This window comes from Zeugodacus cucurbitae, chromosome 5 (genome assembly GCF_028554725.1).
Source record: "Zeugodacus cucurbitae isolate PBARC_wt_2022May chromosome 5, idZeuCucr1.2, whole genome shotgun sequence".
NCBI lineage: Eukaryota > Metazoa > Arthropoda > Insecta > Diptera > Tephritidae > Zeugodacus > Zeugodacus cucurbitae.
The window spans coordinates 56,013,509-56,033,772 of NC_071670.1; the positions used below are offsets into that span (position 1 = coordinate 56,013,509).

At 34.8% G+C, this 20,264-nt stretch overlaps 4 protein-coding genes across 9 annotated transcripts; 2 read left to right on the forward strand and 2 right to left on the reverse strand.

The window, feature by feature from the left end:
* Positions 1–2,252: 2,252 nt before the first annotated feature.
* LOC105209047 (heparan-alpha-glucosaminide N-acetyltransferase) lies at positions 2,253–5,970 on the reverse strand. Of its 5 annotated transcripts, none has more exons than XM_011179209.3 (11): positions 5,829–5,970; positions 4,688–4,864; positions 4,389–4,504; positions 4,176–4,324; positions 3,943–4,108; positions 3,670–3,874; positions 3,396–3,560; positions 3,197–3,318; positions 2,958–3,127; positions 2,710–2,896; positions 2,253–2,646 (listed from the first exon to the last, which is right to left on the reverse strand). In XM_011179209.3, exons 2-11 carry the CDS (start codon positions 4,829–4,831, stop codon positions 2,352–2,354), a joined length of 1,719 nt encoding a protein of 572 aa, XP_011177511.1. In that variant the 5' UTR covers positions 4,832–4,864; positions 5,829–5,970; the 3' UTR covers positions 2,253–2,351. The 5 variants fall into 5 exon arrangements, with proteins under 5 accessions (XP_011177511.1, XP_011177514.1, XP_011177508.1 ...); XM_011179212.3 differs by having other exon boundaries at positions 4,688–4,847; positions 5,829–5,957; XM_011179206.3 differs by having other exon boundaries at positions 4,688–4,847; positions 5,735–5,924.
* A 1,412-nt stretch (positions 5,971–7,382) lies between these two features.
* LOC105209048 (synaptobrevin homolog YKT6) lies at positions 7,383–8,953 on the reverse strand. 2 transcript variants are annotated; one of them, XR_851559.3, is made up of 4 exons: positions 8,686–8,952; positions 8,470–8,625; positions 7,843–8,401; positions 7,383–7,760 (listed from the first exon to the last, which is right to left on the reverse strand). XR_851559.3 is itself a non-coding variant. In XM_011179214.3 (3 exons), exons 2-3 carry the CDS (start codon positions 8,592–8,594, stop codon positions 7,927–7,929), a joined length of 600 nt encoding a protein of 199 aa, XP_011177516.1. In that variant the 5' UTR covers positions 8,595–8,625; positions 8,686–8,953; the 3' UTR covers positions 7,383–7,926. The 2 variants fall into 2 exon arrangements, 1 of the variants encoding a protein (XP_011177516.1); XM_011179214.3 differs by having other exon boundaries at positions 7,383–8,401; positions 8,686–8,953.
* Positions 8,954–11,493: 2,540 nt separating this feature from the next.
* Positions 11,494–12,711, forward strand: LOC105209049 (NFU1 iron-sulfur cluster scaffold homolog, mitochondrial). The gene is made up of 3 exons (XM_011179215.3): positions 11,494–11,664; positions 11,720–11,961; positions 12,024–12,711. Exons 1-3 carry the CDS (start codon positions 11,591–11,593, stop codon positions 12,545–12,547), a joined length of 840 nt encoding a protein of 279 aa, XP_011177517.1. The 5' UTR covers positions 11,494–11,590; the 3' UTR covers positions 12,548–12,711.
* Positions 12,712–13,669: 958 nt separating this feature from the next.
* On the forward strand, positions 13,670–18,190 carry LOC105209053 (uncharacterized). Its single transcript, XM_011179220.3, has 3 exons — positions 13,670–14,139; positions 14,730–16,252; positions 16,462–18,190. The coding sequence occupies exons 2-3, from the start codon at positions 14,846–14,848 to the stop codon at positions 17,794–17,796; spliced, it is 2,742 nt and encodes a 913-aa protein (XP_011177522.1). The 5' UTR covers positions 13,670–14,139; positions 14,730–14,845; the 3' UTR covers positions 17,797–18,190.
* The last annotated feature ends 2,074 nt before the right edge of the window (positions 18,191–20,264 follow it).

Below are 20,264 nucleotides of genomic sequence, written 5' to 3' on the forward strand. Positions count from 1 at the left end.
GAAGCAGCTAATGGCGGAAGTGAAAGTCGCACGTACAAATTGGCTACGGACGCCAGGACTCACAAATAGTCGTATACATTCAAACTGCCGGATTCTATGTAGTATAAATAATCATACGTGGCCCATCCTTTTAACTCTAACCCTCAGATGCATTATTGAGAAAAAATGGAAAATCAGCTGAATAAAAGCAATGCATACAAATGAATTGAATGTCAATTTTCACAGCAGGCGCCTCACGGCAGAGGATATGAACATTAGTAAAGGAGAAGCTGGAACTCGAAAGTCAGCACATTTGTTGTCGAACTGAAATTATTATAATTTAACATGTACATATGTATGTATGTAAAATATGGTATTCCATTATTCGAGAACGAAGAAGTCTTTATCCATATCGACGATTTCAGACTTTACCGGAATATTTAAGCGACTAGCCGAAGTGGAAGCGCTTAGCTCTGGGTTAGGTTAGGTTGGCCTGGTAGGCCTGCAGCCCACGCATAGACCATTTATGATCCTTTGCGATACCAGAATGGAGTGCCTTCACATGTTCCCAGAGTAGTAGTCATCGTTTAGGATGCCTGCGCCTGACGTGAATTTTAATAGTTTATGAGGCTTCACTAACGATATCTCCTCTAACTTATCGTATTGTGGGACCACTAAGTACCTAAAACGCTGTCTCGCTAACGTAGGACAAACGCACAAGAGATGCTCCACTGTTTCCTTGGTGCCCCGCTCTTGACATTTTCTGCATTCCTCTCGATCTGACAGCCCCATCTTATAGGCATGTGCCGCTACTAGGCTGTGACCGGTAAGAATGCCAACCATGGTCCTACATCCCTTTCTATCGAGCTCCAGTAGGAACCTTGAATATTTTTGATCTACCGCTTTGCACATAACCTTTGCAGTTTTACACCCCGGTAGATCCTTCCAACGAGATATGAGTTTTCTTGCCATGCACCTGTCTAGGTCGTCGTACATAATGTGCATGGGTTTACCAATGTTAATCATGTTTCCTGGTGACAGCTGTACTTTTAGCAATCCCGCCTTGATTGCAGCTTAGCTGTCTAAGTAGATTAGATCTAAATAACTTGGAAAATGTTGAGTGCAGTAAAATACCTCAAAGTATGACTCTAGCTTTAAGAATAGGTACAGACTGTTTGGTAGTTGGTCGAACTTATCAATGCATTGCCTCCGATGTTGTCCATCAAATGTCTGGCTTTACAAATCCTCCTATGAAGAGGAAGACAAAACTCTTTAGGGCTGGAAATCTTTTTGTTTAGTTTAATAATAAAGACTAAGGCTCAACCCGACTTTGACTAATGAGACAAAAAAACGTATTTGGTATAGCCTTGTTCGGTGTGGGTTGTCACACATGAAGCTATAGGATGTTGTCGTGTCAGACAAGAAAAGACGTCTTGACTAATCCGGTGTGAGTTGAGCCTAAACCTAGCAAAAACAGTCAAATACACTAACCTCGTCATAGACCTTAATATTTCAAAAAACATGTCAAAGAAGTTTTTATGTACAGCACGTAGAAAAAATAGTAATGAGTGTCCAGAAATAAGTATTTTATGATAACCTGAAGGTAACGACAGAAGCCAAGTCAAACTTTCTCACTTGTTCTCTGCGAGGAGCCTGGCACTCGCACCCACTAAATCCACGGCGACCCTTTTTACCCATTGGACGAAGGAGTGCAGACTAAGTCTTAACATTCATGTCGATGGCACACCAATTCCAACAGTAAATAATCCCAAGATTTTGGGAGTCACATTTGACAGTCTGCACTCCTTCACTCCACACACGACTGCGATACTACTAGTCACTAAAGTACAGAGCCGCAACAAAATCCTCAAGTCGCTAGCCGGTAGCACTTGGGGAAAGGACTAAGAAACGCTGTAGCAGGTTAAACTCCTACTTATCCAGACTGAACCCCGACATACAAAATACATGTCCCGCATGCAACGAGTCCCCGCATATTCTAACCACCTCTTTGCATGCCCAACGAACCCTACTCATCTAACACCCCTTTCCCTTTGGTCCAACCCTGTCGAAACAGCACTAGGTATGATCTTATTCGGAAGAACTCCCAGCAACAACAATATCAAGTTCCCCCTAACTGTAACCGCCACGCTTATTAAACTTCAAGGTGGCAAAGTGTTAAACCACATATTTTGTTATAAAAATTAATATATATATTTATTTACATTTATATAAATGATAAAAAATATGGTTGGTTAGATTTAAAAATGAGTATATAAAAAAGAATAAAAAACTTATGTATTTACACACATACATATTTACAATTGAATAAAATTCATAATATTTACTTTTTGATATTTGATAAATCCTTCAACTTATAAACTATAATAAAACTTGATCGCATCCAAATACAGAGCGATCGCCACCCAAAGTAATGTGTTCCAAGTGCATTCAAGTAAGAGAACGAAATGTGTATTCATCGGTCCAATGCGCCAGTGCCAGGGCAACATTTTATGCATAACGCTATGACCCACATACATGATAATGGCATTCATGCCGGACTCCACAAACGGAAAGCCCGCCCACCAGCGACGAACGTCAATAATAAAGTAGAGAATGCTGAGTATGAAGAATGCCAAAGCGGAGGTGACGAAGACAAAAGAAAGAGACCTGCAATAGAAAATATTTATAAGTTTATTGTTACAAAGAGTAAAAATTTGTTTACGAACGCACCAGAGATTTTTATTAATTGGTATGGGACCATCCTCCACAGTGAAAAAGCATAGCGCACCACCCAGCAGAGCCAGAGCAAGTGACCAATATAGCCAGCGTTTAATGCGTGCGCTCCAACCGGTATGAACCAATATAATAACGCCTGCAAGCACGCCCAAAAATGCCTGCACCACAGTTAAGAGGCAACCTGGGAGAATGCAAAAAAGAAATGTAAGAATAATTTTTTTTTTGGAAAAATTATGTGTTACCAAAGACGCCCTCGGGATCGAAAGCCTGTGCGCCGTAAATATATTTCGCCGTGGGATGCTGATAGATGTGCGCATCGCCTAAAATCAAGCGATCTACATAACCGTTAGCGCCACCTGTGCAGTTCGGATATTGTGCGTTTGAGTGCTTGCCGCCAGGACCCAGATAACCGCTTTGGATATTGAATATTTAAGAAGATTACACCTATAAAATGGATAGCGAATGATTCCAGTATACTTACGTGGGACAATTTGGCACCGGAAGTCCGAATATTAAACCCAAGTAAACAGCAATGAGCGAAAGCATTACCAGAAATTCTGCTCTTAGTAAAATTATATCACACAAAGCGCGTTTCCAAGCGATCTATGTAGAATAAAATTTAAAAAAATGTAAATAGTAATACATAGTAATATATTTATATCGATTGAAAAACTACCCACCTGTGGCATCACGAACTCCCCCTGAATGAATAACGTGTGAACCAAACCACAGATTAGATATGCAACAGCAAAGCGTTGCAGTACACCCATTATGCGTAAATTGGACATTTGTGGACCATTTACCGAGTTTAGACATACGCCAATAACAAATAATTTAAATGAACGCTGAAATATTTAGGAATTATAAATACTGTTAAAACATAACCTAAAAATCAAATGTGCTTTAACTTAAATTCCTGCGACGTGTTTCAAAAGGAATCAGTGTAGATCTTACCCAAATAATACGTCGACATATCCTCGCTTTCGGCGTCCCGCGTGCCAATTGCGACTTAACGGAAATCGGTATACAAACACCCATAATCCATAAGAATGAGGGGAAGACAACATCCGCTAAGTGTAAACCATTCCAAGGTGCATGTTCGATCCACCAATAGCCACCGCCGCCACTATTTACGAATATCATCAAAACAATTGCCATTCTACAATGATGAATATGAAAGGATTAACAGTAAATAACAGTTAGTTTTCACTCCACCATCTATTTTACCCCCTAAAAGCATCCAAACTGCGCATGCGCTTGCTCGGTGTAACGGCGGCATTGATTTCGGCAGCAGCTGCCGCCTCCGGATTGAAAGTATACGAACTCCAAGCGCACCAAGCCATGCGTATCGCCGCCAATACCAAGGTGACTAGGAGAAACACCGACACGAGCGCTAAAAAATACACCAAATAATAAATTATATAATAATTTTAGATGAGATAATTTCATTTATTACACACATAAATTCACATCGACGCCCGCTTTGTCTGTTATCAGCTCACAGCTACCATTTTGATGCAGCGTAAAATTATAAACTCCAAACTCTTGCAGCTCTGTTGGGGACGCATACAATTCGCACACACTGTTGCAGATCGTATCATTGCATTGCCTGAAAAGAAAGAAAGTTGTTGTGATTTCTCTTTTTTTTACAAAAAAAAAAATCAAACACTTACATTTCATTAGCGGTCAGTGCATCCACTCTTTTGTCATACACTTTAAATTCCCAACCACGCGCCACATTTAATTTATATGTAAAGTTGTGCATTGATCTCACAAAGCTGTAGGGGCACTGGGAGTGAAAATAAAAGTAAATATTGCATGTATCTTAATTTTATATAGTATGTGAAGGTATCTATATACAGTCACTCACACTGAAAATGGGACACTGTGTAGAACGGAAGATTCTTCGTAGTGTCCCATTTTGAGTGTGAGCGACTATATATTTTTCGATATTTTTTTTATTTTTACTCACTGTGTAACATTCTTCGGATCGACTGTAAAGGTAAGCTGGTTGATTGTACTGATTTTTGACCACCAAATATGCTTCGTCAACCTTCAGCTCTCGCATATTCATGCCACGCCACTCTGGCTCCGTATATTCCACAAATTCAGACATGATTTCTTATAATAATCTGTGATTATACATGAACTAAATCATAAATAAGAAAATTTTTAGTTCAACCAAATTTTAAAAACCAATAAAACACCGTTTGTAACCTTAATTATTCAATTACAAATTTCAAAACATGTTGTGTCGCACGTCAACCCCGAATTTGGATAGCCTATATATATTTCGTTTCCTGGGTCATTAACAAAGAATCCATTTAAGAATAGTCCCTACAATTTTTTTAATTTGAGAGGATATTCTCTTATAGACATTACATCTTTAACATCAATATATTTATTCCGTCGAGAACAATGCATTTCTCCCTCCTCTTTTCAGTTGAAAACGCTCAAGAAGTTCCTGAATCTGATCTTCACCCGATCATGCTTATTCGAATTGTTTCTTCTTTCTAGTTTGTTTATTTATTATGATTTACCAGTTGTCGAATCTCTGCATTGGAGTCCATGACGCGTCGTTCAGCAACTCGTCAATCATTTTACAAAATTTCGGATCTTCTATCGGTGCTGCAGCCTCCGTCCCTCTTTATCACATTTAAAATTCCAAAATTAGAATAAATCTAATATGTGTTAGTCCTTAGTCTTTTCATTTTTTAAATTCTACATATGGAGGTAAAAAATGCTTTTCTCCTATGTGGCATATTTTCCAAAAAAGAAACAGGTTTTCTATTTGACGCACACTGTATTAATTTACGTAAACATTTTGCAAACTCAAATTAAAATTCGCCCCCACACACATCAAACTAATATTGAGGTCAATAAAAAGTAGTTAATTTTTGTTAAAAACTACAAGGCACCGGGCAACTTATATGTGCACCAGATTAAAGAATTACAAATTTCTTCAGCAAATCATAATAATATTATAACACTTATAAACAATTTAAATAATTGCAATTGCCTTTCTTGCACTATCTCTTCTACTTTAACTGCATTTGTATGTAAATATTTACACAAAATCAAAATATGTCAACAATATAGCAAAGTCAAATTACTGCTGTCAATAGTTGTTTGTAACTGCGCACCAAAGTGTATGAGCGTTTGTATTTTGGTGGAGCAGTATCCACATAAACAGCTGAAACTACTATGGAGAACGTCAAAATGAACTGCTTGCTGTAGACTTACTGAAACACAATGGAATTGAAACAAACTTTTTGTTTTTGCTTTGGGGCAATTGGGATCAATTTTTAAATATTGGGGGCTTATTAAATGAACTGAACTAGACAATTAAGAAATTTTATTATGTTGAAAACTTGATTTAATGGATTTATGTATGTTTGTCGATAATACTGTACAAATTAATTGTTTATTCATAATTAAAATATTCAAAACAAAAAATTATATTTTTAGAAACCATTATATTTGATTGCATTACAAGTAACAGTAATTTTGAAGTTTTTACTATCACCATAGAAAAAAAAATTATTAAAAAACCTGTTAAAAATTAAAAGAAACTATTTTTTTTTATATATTGCCTATAATACATATTTAATGTTACTCCCATTAATTATGCCATTAATTTTATAGTGATTCGAATTTGGTTGCATTTTCAATTTATTTTTTTTTATTTTCAACATTTAGAGGAACACGTATATTTTGCATATTGTTTATTTTTGAATTTTTGATACTTGCAACAATTAGTTCAAGCCACAATGATAATTAGTACATATTGGTTTGTCATCGGTTGGGTTATTCGTATATTTCTATATACCATTTTATATTTCTATATACCTTCATGTATGTATATGTATATGTACGTAGATGCATATGTATAGCTAATAATTTATATTCCCAAATGTATGTATGTATGTATGTATATTTGTAAATTTACTTATCAAAATGTTGACTACAATATCGTCGAAACAACAAATATTAATAATTATATTTTTTAAGTCATAAAAACAAAAACAAAATATCTGTAAGAGAGTATTGCTTATAAAATTGCAAATATATTTTTTTCAGAATACGCAATTGTTCTTTAACAAAATTAAGCATAGCAAGCGAATTGCACAATTAAATTATTAAATATTTACTCTCTTATAACCGCACTATCAATGATTATTTCACTTTTAACTAACCTGCATAACGTAATATCTTCAAATACTGTTCGCCAAAATTGCAATAATTTAATTTTATTCGTTATAATCCATTTCGTTACTACTTTATTTACTATTCCTTAGTATGCTTTCATAAAGTGATGTAAAACAAAAAATTAAGCTAAATTTTTCTCTGAAAACGTGCAACTTCTAGTTCAATAAAATATACAAAAGTGCATACTTTTTATAAATTTTACATTTGTATGTATAAAATTTTAATACAATAGTAGGCAGTTCGGTTTTGCTGCTTTTTTGTCTACTTTATGTGATTTTTCTATCCTTCCATGACTGAGGTGCACCCGAAATTCTTCTCAATATTTATTATATTTTAAATAAAAATAGTTATTTCCCATGTGCAATTAGCCTAAACTCTTCTGGGTAATCACTTTCTTTTTCATAAAATAAATTCGCTCTTCACATGCGTCAAGCCTTTAAGATGAGAAATCAATCATGTAATTGCAGTGCTGGTGGTACATCTTGTTATTGCCTATTTTATTTAATCAAAAGTATATACATACTAACATTTGTTTAAATTTATATATATGTATGTATATATGTGTGTTACCTAAAATCTCAACAGATATCTTATAAAAAACCATACAATATAAATATGGATATATATGAACTAAAATATTATTTCGCCTTTCTCCACTTTCACTCTGCTCATTTTCCATAACAAAAACAATGTATTGATAAAATCAAACTCGAATGATTTGGAATGGGTTGAATTTGTGATTTGCTGTTACTTTAACGCGCTTTTCTCTTATATTTCTCACAAATAGATTTGCCTTAGTATGTGTCACTCTTTAACTGGTTGCTCCATAATACATTCTATAATTATCATATAGAGTTTCAATATAAAAGTAGCGTTCTAAGCATTTACAAATTAATTCAAAATAACGTGTATACATACGTTTTCAAAGAAAATATTTAAAAATCAAGTTTTTCCTCGCGAAATACGTATTTTTGTGTATGTATTTGAGCTTATCTAAAGCATTTAACTAAAATTGCAACAGGAATTTGTCTTTTTGGCTGTCTTGTAAAATGCTTTACTCTGCATCGAAAGATTTTCCGACTTGATAACCATGTCATCTAATTTTTCGCCACGCTCAAGCACCGCTTCAATTGTATTCTTTAGTATAATCTTAGTTTCATCTAAATCGTTTTGCATTTTAGTCAACGCATCTGCTTCTTTTGGATCCTGATATTTTGCTAAATATGCAGGCAATGAAGCGAAATCAATAGTTGAATCAGTTCCCGTTTCCCATTGGTCTGGACCAATTTTCGCACTAAACTCATCCAAGATTTTCGTTATGAGAGTATGGGCAACACGTTGTGGATATTCATGATCAGCTATTAATACGCCAGCTAAATTGTCAGCACGTACGTACACATGACACATATATGCCTCCTGTTTCACGGACTGTCGCATGGCGGGTTGGGTACGCTCCACAATCGTTTTTGATGCAAAACTGTAAGTTAAGTATTTGTAAATCGGTTAGTAAATATACATAAAATATGAAAATTAATAAATACATACGTCATAAACTCTTGAACTGTGCCGCGTTGAAAGAACGAAAATGATTGTAAATCGTACGTAGATTTTAATAGCCGAGCCTCAGCAGAACCCTTGTAGAAAATACTCAATGCAAATAGTTTCACCATCTTTTTTGTTTCAGCTGACTTGCTCGGTAAACTATTTATTAAAAACGTGACGTTTAATATTATCGTTGTCTATTACACGAATTATACTCACTTGACTGTTTAAACGCGCAGCGAAATATCAGTGCTAGCTAGCTTCCACTTATATATTTGTAATAGAACTAATTTTAGTTTAAATTTATTGTATATTGTATGCCTTTCTGTTGTTCAGTCAAAATTTTGTGTTATCAACAGCAGACACTATAATTTTCACTACTTTTATGAAATTTCTTTTAAATTTTGATGTTCCGTGTGTTTTTTTGCAAACTTTTGTCTATTATGTTATGTCGTCATGCGTCAGATCAAAATGTAATTTTCTCAGAAAGTTGCCACAATATATAAATTTAATATTTTTAAAATTTTTAATAAACGTAAATTTCTAAACATGTGAATGTAATTATTAATGAGACAATTTCAACAACTTCACTTGATTTAAATTTATTTAAAAAAAAATTGTAAATTATACAAATGTGATAATAAAAAATCTCTGTACCCACAGGCAATTGTTCCTATCACACTAATTTGGTCTAAAGCAATATGCCAATGTAGATTTATAGCTTAAGGGTTATGTATTAAAAAACTTCAATTAAATTAGAACACCAATAACTTTTTATTTAAGATATTATTAATAAATTCAAAAATTATGAAATAATTAATTTATAAGATCATCAATCTAAGCACGGTTCCCTGATCGTCTATTAGGCCGATTTTGTTGCCTCCTCTGACGTCTCCTTTGGCGTATCTTCTCAGCACGACGTTGTTGTTGCTTCTGCCTGCGGTCTATTCTCTTTCTACGTAGAGCTTCCTGCCGCTTTATCCATTTCCGTGCAATTCTTCTCTGCCGTGCATTTTCCTTCCTCCTTTGAGCTGGTGTGAGATTACCTGATGATGGCGGTGTTTGTGTGCTACCAGAGGGAGTTGGAGCAGGAGCAGGCGCAGGATCAGTTGGTGATGTTGGTGATGTTACACTAGTTGGTGGAGACGCTGGCGGACTTTCCTCTTGAGCATTACAAATACTGACAAAGTAAATCACCATCGACAACACGATTATATTCCAATATAAAAATTTCATTTCGATTTTTCGAACTCTCAAAGTGTATATTAAAACTGAAAGGTAAAAATGATTTGTGATCTTCAACCGAATTGTACTAGTTTATATACTTATAAATTAATTACAAAGCGACCTTCAAATGTATATCAATTTTGTTGGGTAGTTTGTTTATTACTTCCGGCGTATTTTAATAATTAATTTTGGAATTCAGAACCAATATTTGTACATCTGGCCTTATGAAAGAGATACGATATTTTATTAATGTGTAGGGAACTTGTGTGCTTTCACGTGTTTAGGACTTTTAATAGAAATAGAAAGAGTAGAGATAATAAAATAAACAAATAACGGATATAACCTTGGACGAGAATAAGGTATTTATGTATTTGTTTGAGCGTGGACTTGAACTTGAATACATACTTTTGTATTTACTACACAATACTATACTTTAAATTCCATAGAAATAGGCCAGATGGTACAGGTTAGATCACTGTTATTGTTAATTTATATGTCATTATAATATCAAATTACTCTTTTTTTATATCTTTAAATTAATATTTTTTCAATTAAATTACTCGAACCATACTATAGTATAGTAATACTACAAATATACAGATGTGCCAGCAATGCTGCTCTTCAATTATTTACTTACACTAAGTTTACTTATCTAATATTGATTCAAAGCGCCCAAACTTCTTAAAATTACATTTCCATTACATGTATTTAAATATATGCTTATTATACATACATACGTATACAGCGCAACCGACCAACTCGTAATGAGTATATTAACCAGCACGATTTTACTGGATATCACAAATCACTTCTATATCTTACTTAGTTAGTACACTTCGTAGATCATTCAAAAAATCGAAATGAAACTTTTATATTGGAATATAATCGTGTTGTCGATGGTGATTTACTTTGTCAGCATTTGTAATGCTTAAGAGGAAAGTCCGCCAGCGTCTCCACCAACTAGTGTAACATCACCAACATCACCAACTGATCCTACGCCTGCTCCTGCTCCAACTCCCTCTGGTAGCACACAAACACCACCATCATCAGGTAATCTCACACCAGCTCAAAGGAGGAAGGAAAATGCTCGGCAGAGAAGAATTGCACGGAAATGGATAAAGCGGCAGGAAGCTCTACGTAGAAAGAGAATAGACCGCAGCAGAAGCAACAACAACGTCGTGCTGAGAAGATACGCCAAAGGAGACGTCAGAGGAGGCAACAAAATTCGGTCTAACAGGCGATCAACGAACCGTACTTAGATCAAACCAAAGTAATACATTTAATGGTGTTTCCTAAGGTTCGAAATACTATATTTTTATATGAAATTCAAAGAAAGATATTAAAATAAATAACGATTTTTGATTACCTTTAAAGTTATAGTTGCGATGCTGTGGGCATTGTACCGACTCTACACATAACACCATAATCTCTCCAAAATCCAAAAAATTCTTATTAACATTAATCCTTCTTCTATTTGAAACCAAGGTGTACCTTAACCTGTGATTTGAAAAATGCGAAACATATCACCACCAACAAGTCCGGCAAAACTTCCGTATCCGGTGTATATTAAAGTCTGATCACGGACCTCTTTTTCCTAACTAACTCTATTGAAGTCTAGATCTTATCGATCGGACTGATCTCCACCGAAATCATCTAAATAACTTTGCTAAGGTTCGAAGGATTTTCACAAAATCTTTTCAGCTATAATACCTTCTAGCTGTGGACTGAACCTGTGGTCAGATGAAATGATGATGACAAAACATTTCAATGGTAACTCTGGTGCTATTCAAGAGCTATTCGCAATAGTTTTAATCATAACATTAGCAGCTGATAGTAATTTTTGATTCAATTGTGGTCGATATAAAACGTTTTGCAAGTTATTAAAATTATATTAAATATGTCCCGTTTGATTTTACGTTCATTTCGTAATTCTGTGGAAAGTTTCCGCAGTAACAATCGCTTATTTAACATGTGAGTAAACCAGGCTAAATATGAGCATATGTATTAAATATAAAAAATTCTAAAGTTGCATGCATCAATCGCGAAACTTGACATCGTTACAACATTATGGAGCAATTTCTACAAATAAGGCGTTGTTGGATAATAGATTTTCGCTTCCTCTTAATCAATACCGCCGCAATATGTTTATACAAACACAGGACACTCCTAACCCCGACAGTCTAAAATTTCTACCCGGCACAGATGTACTCGGAAAAGGCAATACATATGACTTTCCAAGTGTGTCTGCAGCATATTGTAGCCCGTTAGGTAATTGATTGTATTTTTTGTATTAGCATGTTAACAAAACACTTTTTTGATTTGCATATTAGCAAAACTACTCTTTCGAATTGAGGGGGTGCGTGGCGTGTTCTTCGGTGCAGATTTCATAACAGTATCCAAAGAAGAAGAAACTGATTGGGCCATTATTAAGCCAGAAGTCTTTGCTGTCATAATGGACTTTTTCGCCAGTGGTCTGCCAATACTGAACGAAGCTAAACCAAATTCAGACACACAAATCGATGATGACGACGACGATGTGGTTATGATGATTAAAGAACTTCTTGACAGCCGCATCAGACCTACTGTGCAAGAAGATGGTGGTGATATCATATACATGGGTTATGAAGATGGTGTCGTTAAGTTAAAGATGCAAGGTTCATGTTCTTCCTGTCCAAGCTCTATTGTTACACTCAAAAATGGCGTACAGAATATGTTGCAATTCTACATACCAGAAGTAGTGTCTGTTGAACAGGTTTCTGATAAAGTGGACAAATTAGCAGAAAAGGAATTTGAAAAATTCGAAAGTAAAATCAAGTTGAAAGAAGCTTCACCAGCTAATGAGACCAAAGCTTAAAATATTGAATAATAATAGTTTAATGTTGTTAAACGTATAAAATTATACTCTCTATAACGAGATATAAAATGTAGGTACATGCATATAAGATGTTTTGTTGATTTGAATTATTAAAATAATATAAAACTGTACAGAAGTACTAATACTATATATAAAACGATCAATTAGTGTATTGTAACTAAATAACTTTCGTTGGTAAGAGTGAATGATTTTTAATACCTTTTATTATGTTATAAAGATAATATTTTGGATTCTTGTTTCGGTTTACTTAGCTGGAAAACCAGGAATTTCAGCTTAATTTCATCACTTAAATCATTTCATTTCATTACTTAATTTCATTACTTAAATACTTAGTTTCAATATGTATTTGAAAGTAGTTAAAAGAGCGCAAAAAGTTGTTTATTGAATTATCAAACGTCAGATATCAGCTGACGTTAAGTGTTGTTAAAAGTTTAGTGAAAACAAGAATGTTTAATTGTTGTTGTCTTATATTCCAATTATAGATATAGATGGAAATCAACCCAAAATTTGATCAATAGATTAGTAACTTTATAATATTATAATTATAGTTAAGTTTAATTAAGTATAGTTTTAATTATAATAAAAGTTAAGAAATTTTTCCAATTGAACACCCTCTGAATATAAATATCCCTCTAGTTTTGTCTAATACAGTGCTGCATTTTGAGATAGAACTTTGTGCAATACTTAAAAATTAACAGCAACTCTTCGTAAACTAGTTCGAAAATATAATAAATTGTTATTTCCTTGTCTCTTTAAAAATGTATACATGTTTTATATATTTTTTATTTTTTCCCTTAAACTTGTCATCTTTAGAATATGTTTTATTATCACGCTAAAGATTTTTTATAACAGAATCAACTCTGTTCAAAATAACAATATATATTTTTTAAGCGAAACACATTCATATATAAAATATAAATTATTTGAGAATTTTTTTAGATTATACACAAATTATTTTAAAATTTTTACAAAATTTTCTTATTTCACTTGAAACACCCCGTTTGCAGACGCCATTTGCAAGCTGCATCAAAAATTTCCCGCACAGCCGCCATCATATTCGCTGCTTCGTTCGGGATTTCTTCATTCGTTTGTCACAGTTTGGTAATTGCTCGTTCAATTGCCATCACGTCGTTTTCGCTTATTCCTGCACATTTAAATTAGTTAAAATAAAATACAATAAAATAATAGTATTTTACTTTTATTGTATAACAGAAAATTTAACTAATGCTTCGAAAAACGTAAAGTATTTACTTTTTTCGTAACAATAAGTGAAATACGCAGTAGACGAACAAAGCAGCAAAGTGAAGGGAAAATTAGTGAAAAATCTTAATTTTCTTCGGTCTTCTCAACTATCCAAAGGAAACATACACCCATTGACTCCTGTAAGGATCGTAGCAATATCCGGCCAGACAAAAAAAAACTAAAGCAGCATAATTTTTACAGCCGCTTTAATTGATTGCGAAAAAGTTGGAATAGTTTTATTGCATAGAACTGTAATAAAGAACTTCGCATCGAAGCGGAAAATATAAATTGAACTATTTCAGTGAAATAGTGTTCAACGACAAAGTTAGGTAAGTCGAATCATTCATATTACTAATTGTAAGTAGGACTCAAATCGCATCCTACATATTGTTTTTATTAAGTAAGCGCTTTCTCCCTTTGCCACGAAAAACGAGGCACTATTGATTTTCTGAACGACGGCAAGCGTACCTTTACGAAGTTGATACATATAGAAAGATTGCACATGTATGTATATAGTTATAGTTAGATACATATGTACTTAAAGTCGACCCCCTTGCCATTTTATGAACGGTAACCATGCGGTTTTCTTTGCGACTCCACTGTCGACAAAATTAATAAAAGGAACTAAGAGTCACATTTTCACATACTGATACAGTGAAGAATATTTATATATGTTTAAATAAAGTTCTTTTTGAAAATCTGGTATTAATATTGCCATTAGAAATTGTAAAAATACTGTTTTTATTTTTATGTGTCAACAAAAGTTTTTGCCGTCTGTGCCGATCCATACTTCAAAGTAAAAACTGACACAAGTAACCATGCCTACCATTGTTGCAATGTCACTTGAACGTCACTAAATGTATATACTAAAAAATTCTAATTCTCATGTTTCGTTTCGTTCGTTTCTTTAAAATAATAGAAGCAACGTGGAAAATACGACTTTTATTCTAAAAGAATAGAAGTCAATTAGCTGAAGAAAAAGGCGTAAAAGATAGACCCACTTTTCGACGAAACTTTGCCAGAAAAGTAAATAAAATGTACGCAGGTGGTTATGCAGTGAACGGCGGCAGCCCACATGCCAACTCGAATGGATTTTATGGAGGTGGTGGTGGTGCAGGTGCTGGTCCACGTCCTGAACGTCCCCATTATCAGCGAAACACCATGAATAATGGCAACAACGCCGGCATGCCCTATGGCGGTGCATCTGGTTTATATGGTGGTGCTCAAAGCACCTATCGTGGAGGTAACAATGCTAATTCAATGATGACTAGCGGCGGCCCAAGCTTTTATGGCAACGGCGTAACTAATCCTGGTGGTTTCCAAGCTCGTGGTAAAAATCCAAATTTCGTACCCCGCCATCAGAAACCAAACGGTGGTTATCAACCAAATAACGGCGGATATCATGGCGGAATCAATTTGGGATTATTGAGCAAAGAAGAAAGAGCTGAACTACAGCGTGAAAAGGCAAAAAATCCTGGACGTAATTTACAAATACCCCGTTGGGAGAACTTACAACCATTCAAAAAGAATTTCTATGTACCACACCCAAACACACTGAATATGAATGAGCAACAAGTCGTCGAATTGCGAAATGAGTTGGAAATTACTGTATCAGGTAATGCTATACCACATCCAGTATCATCGTTTGAGGAGAGCTCACTACCAGAGTACACCATTGAAGAAATGAAGCGTCAAGGCTTCACAAAGCCTACTGCTATTCAAGCACAAGGATGGCCGATTGCACTTACCGGTCGTGACTTGGTGGGCATCGCACAAACGGGCTCTGGAAAAACATTGGCATACATGTTGCCTGCAATGGTACATATTGCGAATCAACCACCACTACAACGTGGAGACGGACCAATAGCGCTTGTATTGGCACCAACACGTGAATTAGCACAGCAAATTCAATCCGTTGTGCGTGATTATGGACACTTGTCTAAACCAGAGATTCGCCATACTTGTATTTTTGGAGGCTCATCGAAAATACCGCAAGCGCGTGATTTAGAAAGGGGTGTTGAAGTCATTATTGCTACACCGGGACGTCTGATAGATTTCTTGGAAAATCGTAACACAAATTTGCAACGTTGCACCTACTTGGTTTTGGATGAAGCCGATCGTATGCTGGATATGGGTTTCGAACCACAAATCCGTAAAATTATCGAACAAATTCGTCCTGATCGTCAGGTGGTGATGTGGTCTGCAACTTGGCCTAAGGAAGTGCAGGCTCTCGCCGGAGATTTCCTAAAAGATTACATTTCCATCAATATTGGTTCAATGAACCTCTCGGCTAATCACAATATTCGTCAAATGGTTGAAATTTGCCAGGAAATGGAGAAACCTCAGCGCATTGTTAAATTACTACAAGAAATTGCACCAACAACAAACAATGCTGCAAACAATAATAACAAGATTATTATTTTTGTCGAAACTAAAATCAAGGTGAGTGATAAAAGTTTTTCAAAAAGAAAAAAAACTCCTTTGAACAAATACAATAAGTTCATGAAGAGGTGGAAATCCTCTCAACAACTTATAAGATCAACGTTGGAACTGCAACGTCTTTTTTTTGTGAAACTAAATACTTTTATCTGCAAATAATATTAAATGTTTAAAAAATATATACGACAAATAGTAATTCAATAATTTTTTAGGTCGAGGAAATATTGCAAATTATACGCAACGAAGGTTATACCGCCACTTCTATACATGGTGACAAATCGCAACCTGAACGCGATTCAGTGCTGAAAGATTTCCGCAATGGAAAATCAAATATTCTCATTGCCACTGATGTCGCGTCTCGTGGTCTAGATGTGGAAGACTTGCAGTATGTCATCAATTACGATTACCCGAATTCGTCGGAAAATTACGTGCATCGCATCGGACGCACTGGTCGTTGCCAGCAATTGGGCACAGCCTATACATTCTTTACACCGGACAATGGCAAGCAGGCACGTGATTTGATTTCAGTTTTAGAAGAGGCCGGTCAGGTACCACCACAAGAACTCTTGGATTTGGCACGTTCATCGGGTGGTAGTGGTAATGGACGCGGAAATAATAATCGTCGCTGGCAACAACAGCCAACTCATCAGCAGCGCAGCAATCCGTTGAATTATCAAGCTGGCAATGCTAATGGTGCCTACGTACCGAAACAGAATCATTATCAACAACAGAATAACAGTATGTATCAGCCACATAACGGTGTCGGCAGTGGTGGTGCTGGTGGCAACTGGAACAATCGCTCCGGTGTGGTTGGTAGCGGCGCTGGTGGCCAATACAATAATCCCGATGCCAATGGCGGTCGCACATATCGTCCACGTGCGCCATTTAATGCAGGTGGTCCACGTCCTATGATGAGCTATATGCCACCACATATGCAACAAAATAACGGTTACGTACCACAACAGCAGTATCGGCCACGTAGTCAGCAATTCATTCCACAACAAAATGGTAATGTGCCACGTTTTCAGCAATATCAAAAACGCGAATATAATCAACAACAACAACACTACGACAAACAGCAGAATGTAGTTGCCAATGGCGGCGCTGGTGGTGGTGGTGTGGAACATCAACCGCATAACGGTGTTATGAACGGTGCCACAATACAACAACAGCAACAGCAGCAACACCAACAGCAAGTAAATGTTGCTGCAAATATTGCAGCTGCAGTGGCTGCTGCTGGTGGTCAATTGGGCGGTGAGTATCCCAGCAATGTATCGACACCACCGGCTGCAGCTTTATACGCTGCACCAGCACAATCGCCACCGACTGCAGCTGCCAATACTGCGGCTACTTATATGTATGATGCTAGTGGTGTTTTGGCTGCTGCTGCTGCTGCCGCCGCTGCCAATCCATACGGCGGTTTGCCACCAACTGGTTACTATCCACATCCACATCAGTTTGCCGGTGTCGCACCAGCTACCACTGCTGACGTACTGCAACAACAACAACAGCAGCAACAACAACAGCAACAGCAGCAAAGAGCGTAAGTGCATCAGACGTATGAATTATATAGCAGTGCGCTTAGCGAACATATAAAACATATACATACATTTCTTCAATTTTATCGACTTACAAATATTTACTTATTGATACTACATATAAAAAAAAAAACAAAAAAACAAAAAACATTCATAAATAGTAATAATAATTGATAAACGGTAACTGTTCGAGGTATACATGAAATACATATATAAAGCCGATATGAGCCACTTGGGCATTCAAACAAGAATTGAAAACATAAAACAAGCAATGAAAGAAACAATTGAAAACGGTAACGAATGTGTGGCGTTATAATACATATGTACGTATGTAACTTACATGCATATATATGTTTATTTGTAAAAATGAAGAACAAAATAAAAGTATACCCGGTGAACATAATTTTCATTTTCAAAATAATCTTAAATCGGCTTTAAGAAACATTACATTAATATTAATCGATTGTAAGAAATTATTGCAGTAGCCGTTATGAAATATTTATTATAAACGCAGCAACAGCAGCAACGTCGTCAGACTTTAGCTGTAAACGGCTACGCTACAAAAATTGGCTAATCTTGCATAATTACATGTTGACTTATAAGCAGTGAATAATTATCAATTTACACATAGAAACCGTAAAATTTAATTTCGCCTAGATTTTAAAATATGAATTATTTTAATGCATATGAATTTTTTGTTTTGGTATAAGAGTTAGAGAATTCTTAGTTATCAACATGTGGAAAAAAAAGAAAATGAATTGGCTTACATACACTGCACTATGGTGTAGCGGTAATAAATATTATTTTAAGCATTTAAAAATGTACCCAAATTCTTTACGAGTGCATTTTTTGAATTATCCGTATTATTTCGTAACTACGAAATTCCTAGTGCCGGTTTCTTAAACAAAAACAAAAAAAAACATGAAAAAATAGCGAGCAACTAAAAGAAAGTAGTCAGTAACAATGAAACAACAATTTAAACGCTGAACTTTTTAAAACGGAAACAAATGAAATGAAATTAAACAAAAAATTAGCTGAGTTTCGTACGCAAATATGTGACCCTACAAAAATTTATTCTATTTTAAATTTTTAAAACGGAACCAAATGAAATGAAATTAAACAAAAAATTAGCTGAGTTTCGTACGCAAATATGTGACCCTACAAAAATTTATTCTTTTTTTTAACACACATACGATTTAAACCTTAAAATTACTTTTAACTTCTTTGCAACTCGATTTGTTTTTAAGTTATTAGATTCGTAAAAATGTATTGAACAACAACAAGAAAATAACGCGTTGCATCGATTGAAGTACATACTATATTATTATAATTTTTCAACAGTTGTTTATAACTGTTTTTTTTTTTCTTTCTAACAATGAATTAAACTAACTTTAGCATAGATTTCTCAGGTACAGCTCATTATGGTGGTAGATGATTGATTGTATTTAAGCAAATAAGAGTTAAAGAGTAAAATTCTGCAGCGTTACCAAAATGATATTTGTATGGATTAGACACGAATATCATTGCAAATAACGCTGCAATTTAATTTTACTACTGCCCTTGCCACGAAATTATAATTAAATTTATTTCATATTAATTTTCTTTAACGAACAAAAGACAACAACCTTCACTAATGAGAAACACTTTCCAATTGTCAATACTTCAATACTTCAAAAATATTGAATTGAAGTTCACATTGCATTAACGTTATAATAACTAACATAATTTTAATTTAACTTAATTATTCAAAAACAAGAAAACAAAAAACATTAAATTGCAACAGCCAAATCTAGCCAGTTATACATACATATATTCATATAAAATTTTGACCGTATAAAAAAGAAACATAAAATGCGCCGCATTCATCCATACAAACATAAGACAAGTTTAACACTTGAATCAATATAATTGCAAAACATACTTGTACAAACGACGATCATGTAAATATGTATGTTAATATGACAAACGAAAATAATAGTGAAGAATATGCGAATGTTAGATTAACAGCTAATGAAAAACAGCTGTTAAAAAAGTATATTTTTTTTTATATAAAAAGCGAGTTAGTGAACGCAGTTTGTAAATTTGCGGGCGAGGCTTCTTTAATTAACTCGGTAACATTCGTTGGGGTTGAAGTGTGGAGCAGTAATTCAATAACATTTTGATTCACATGCAGTGTAGGAGTGTGGCAAACGTTAAATCAGTGGGTGATAAAATAATTTAACACACATTAAAATATTAATGAAATCCATTTTCACACGTAAAATTTAAATGTTAAATCTTAAGACATTATTGGCGTTGAAAAAATGTTAAAATTGCAAAATTGAAGATTTTTATATGGTTAACGTTTGCTAATTAATTGTTTTATGAGTCAATCTACCACTTTCACTGCCAAACATAAACCCTAGAAAAGCCACTGCACACCAAAAATAACATACACACACACACATTTTATGAAAGTTATGCAGCACCTTAAATTA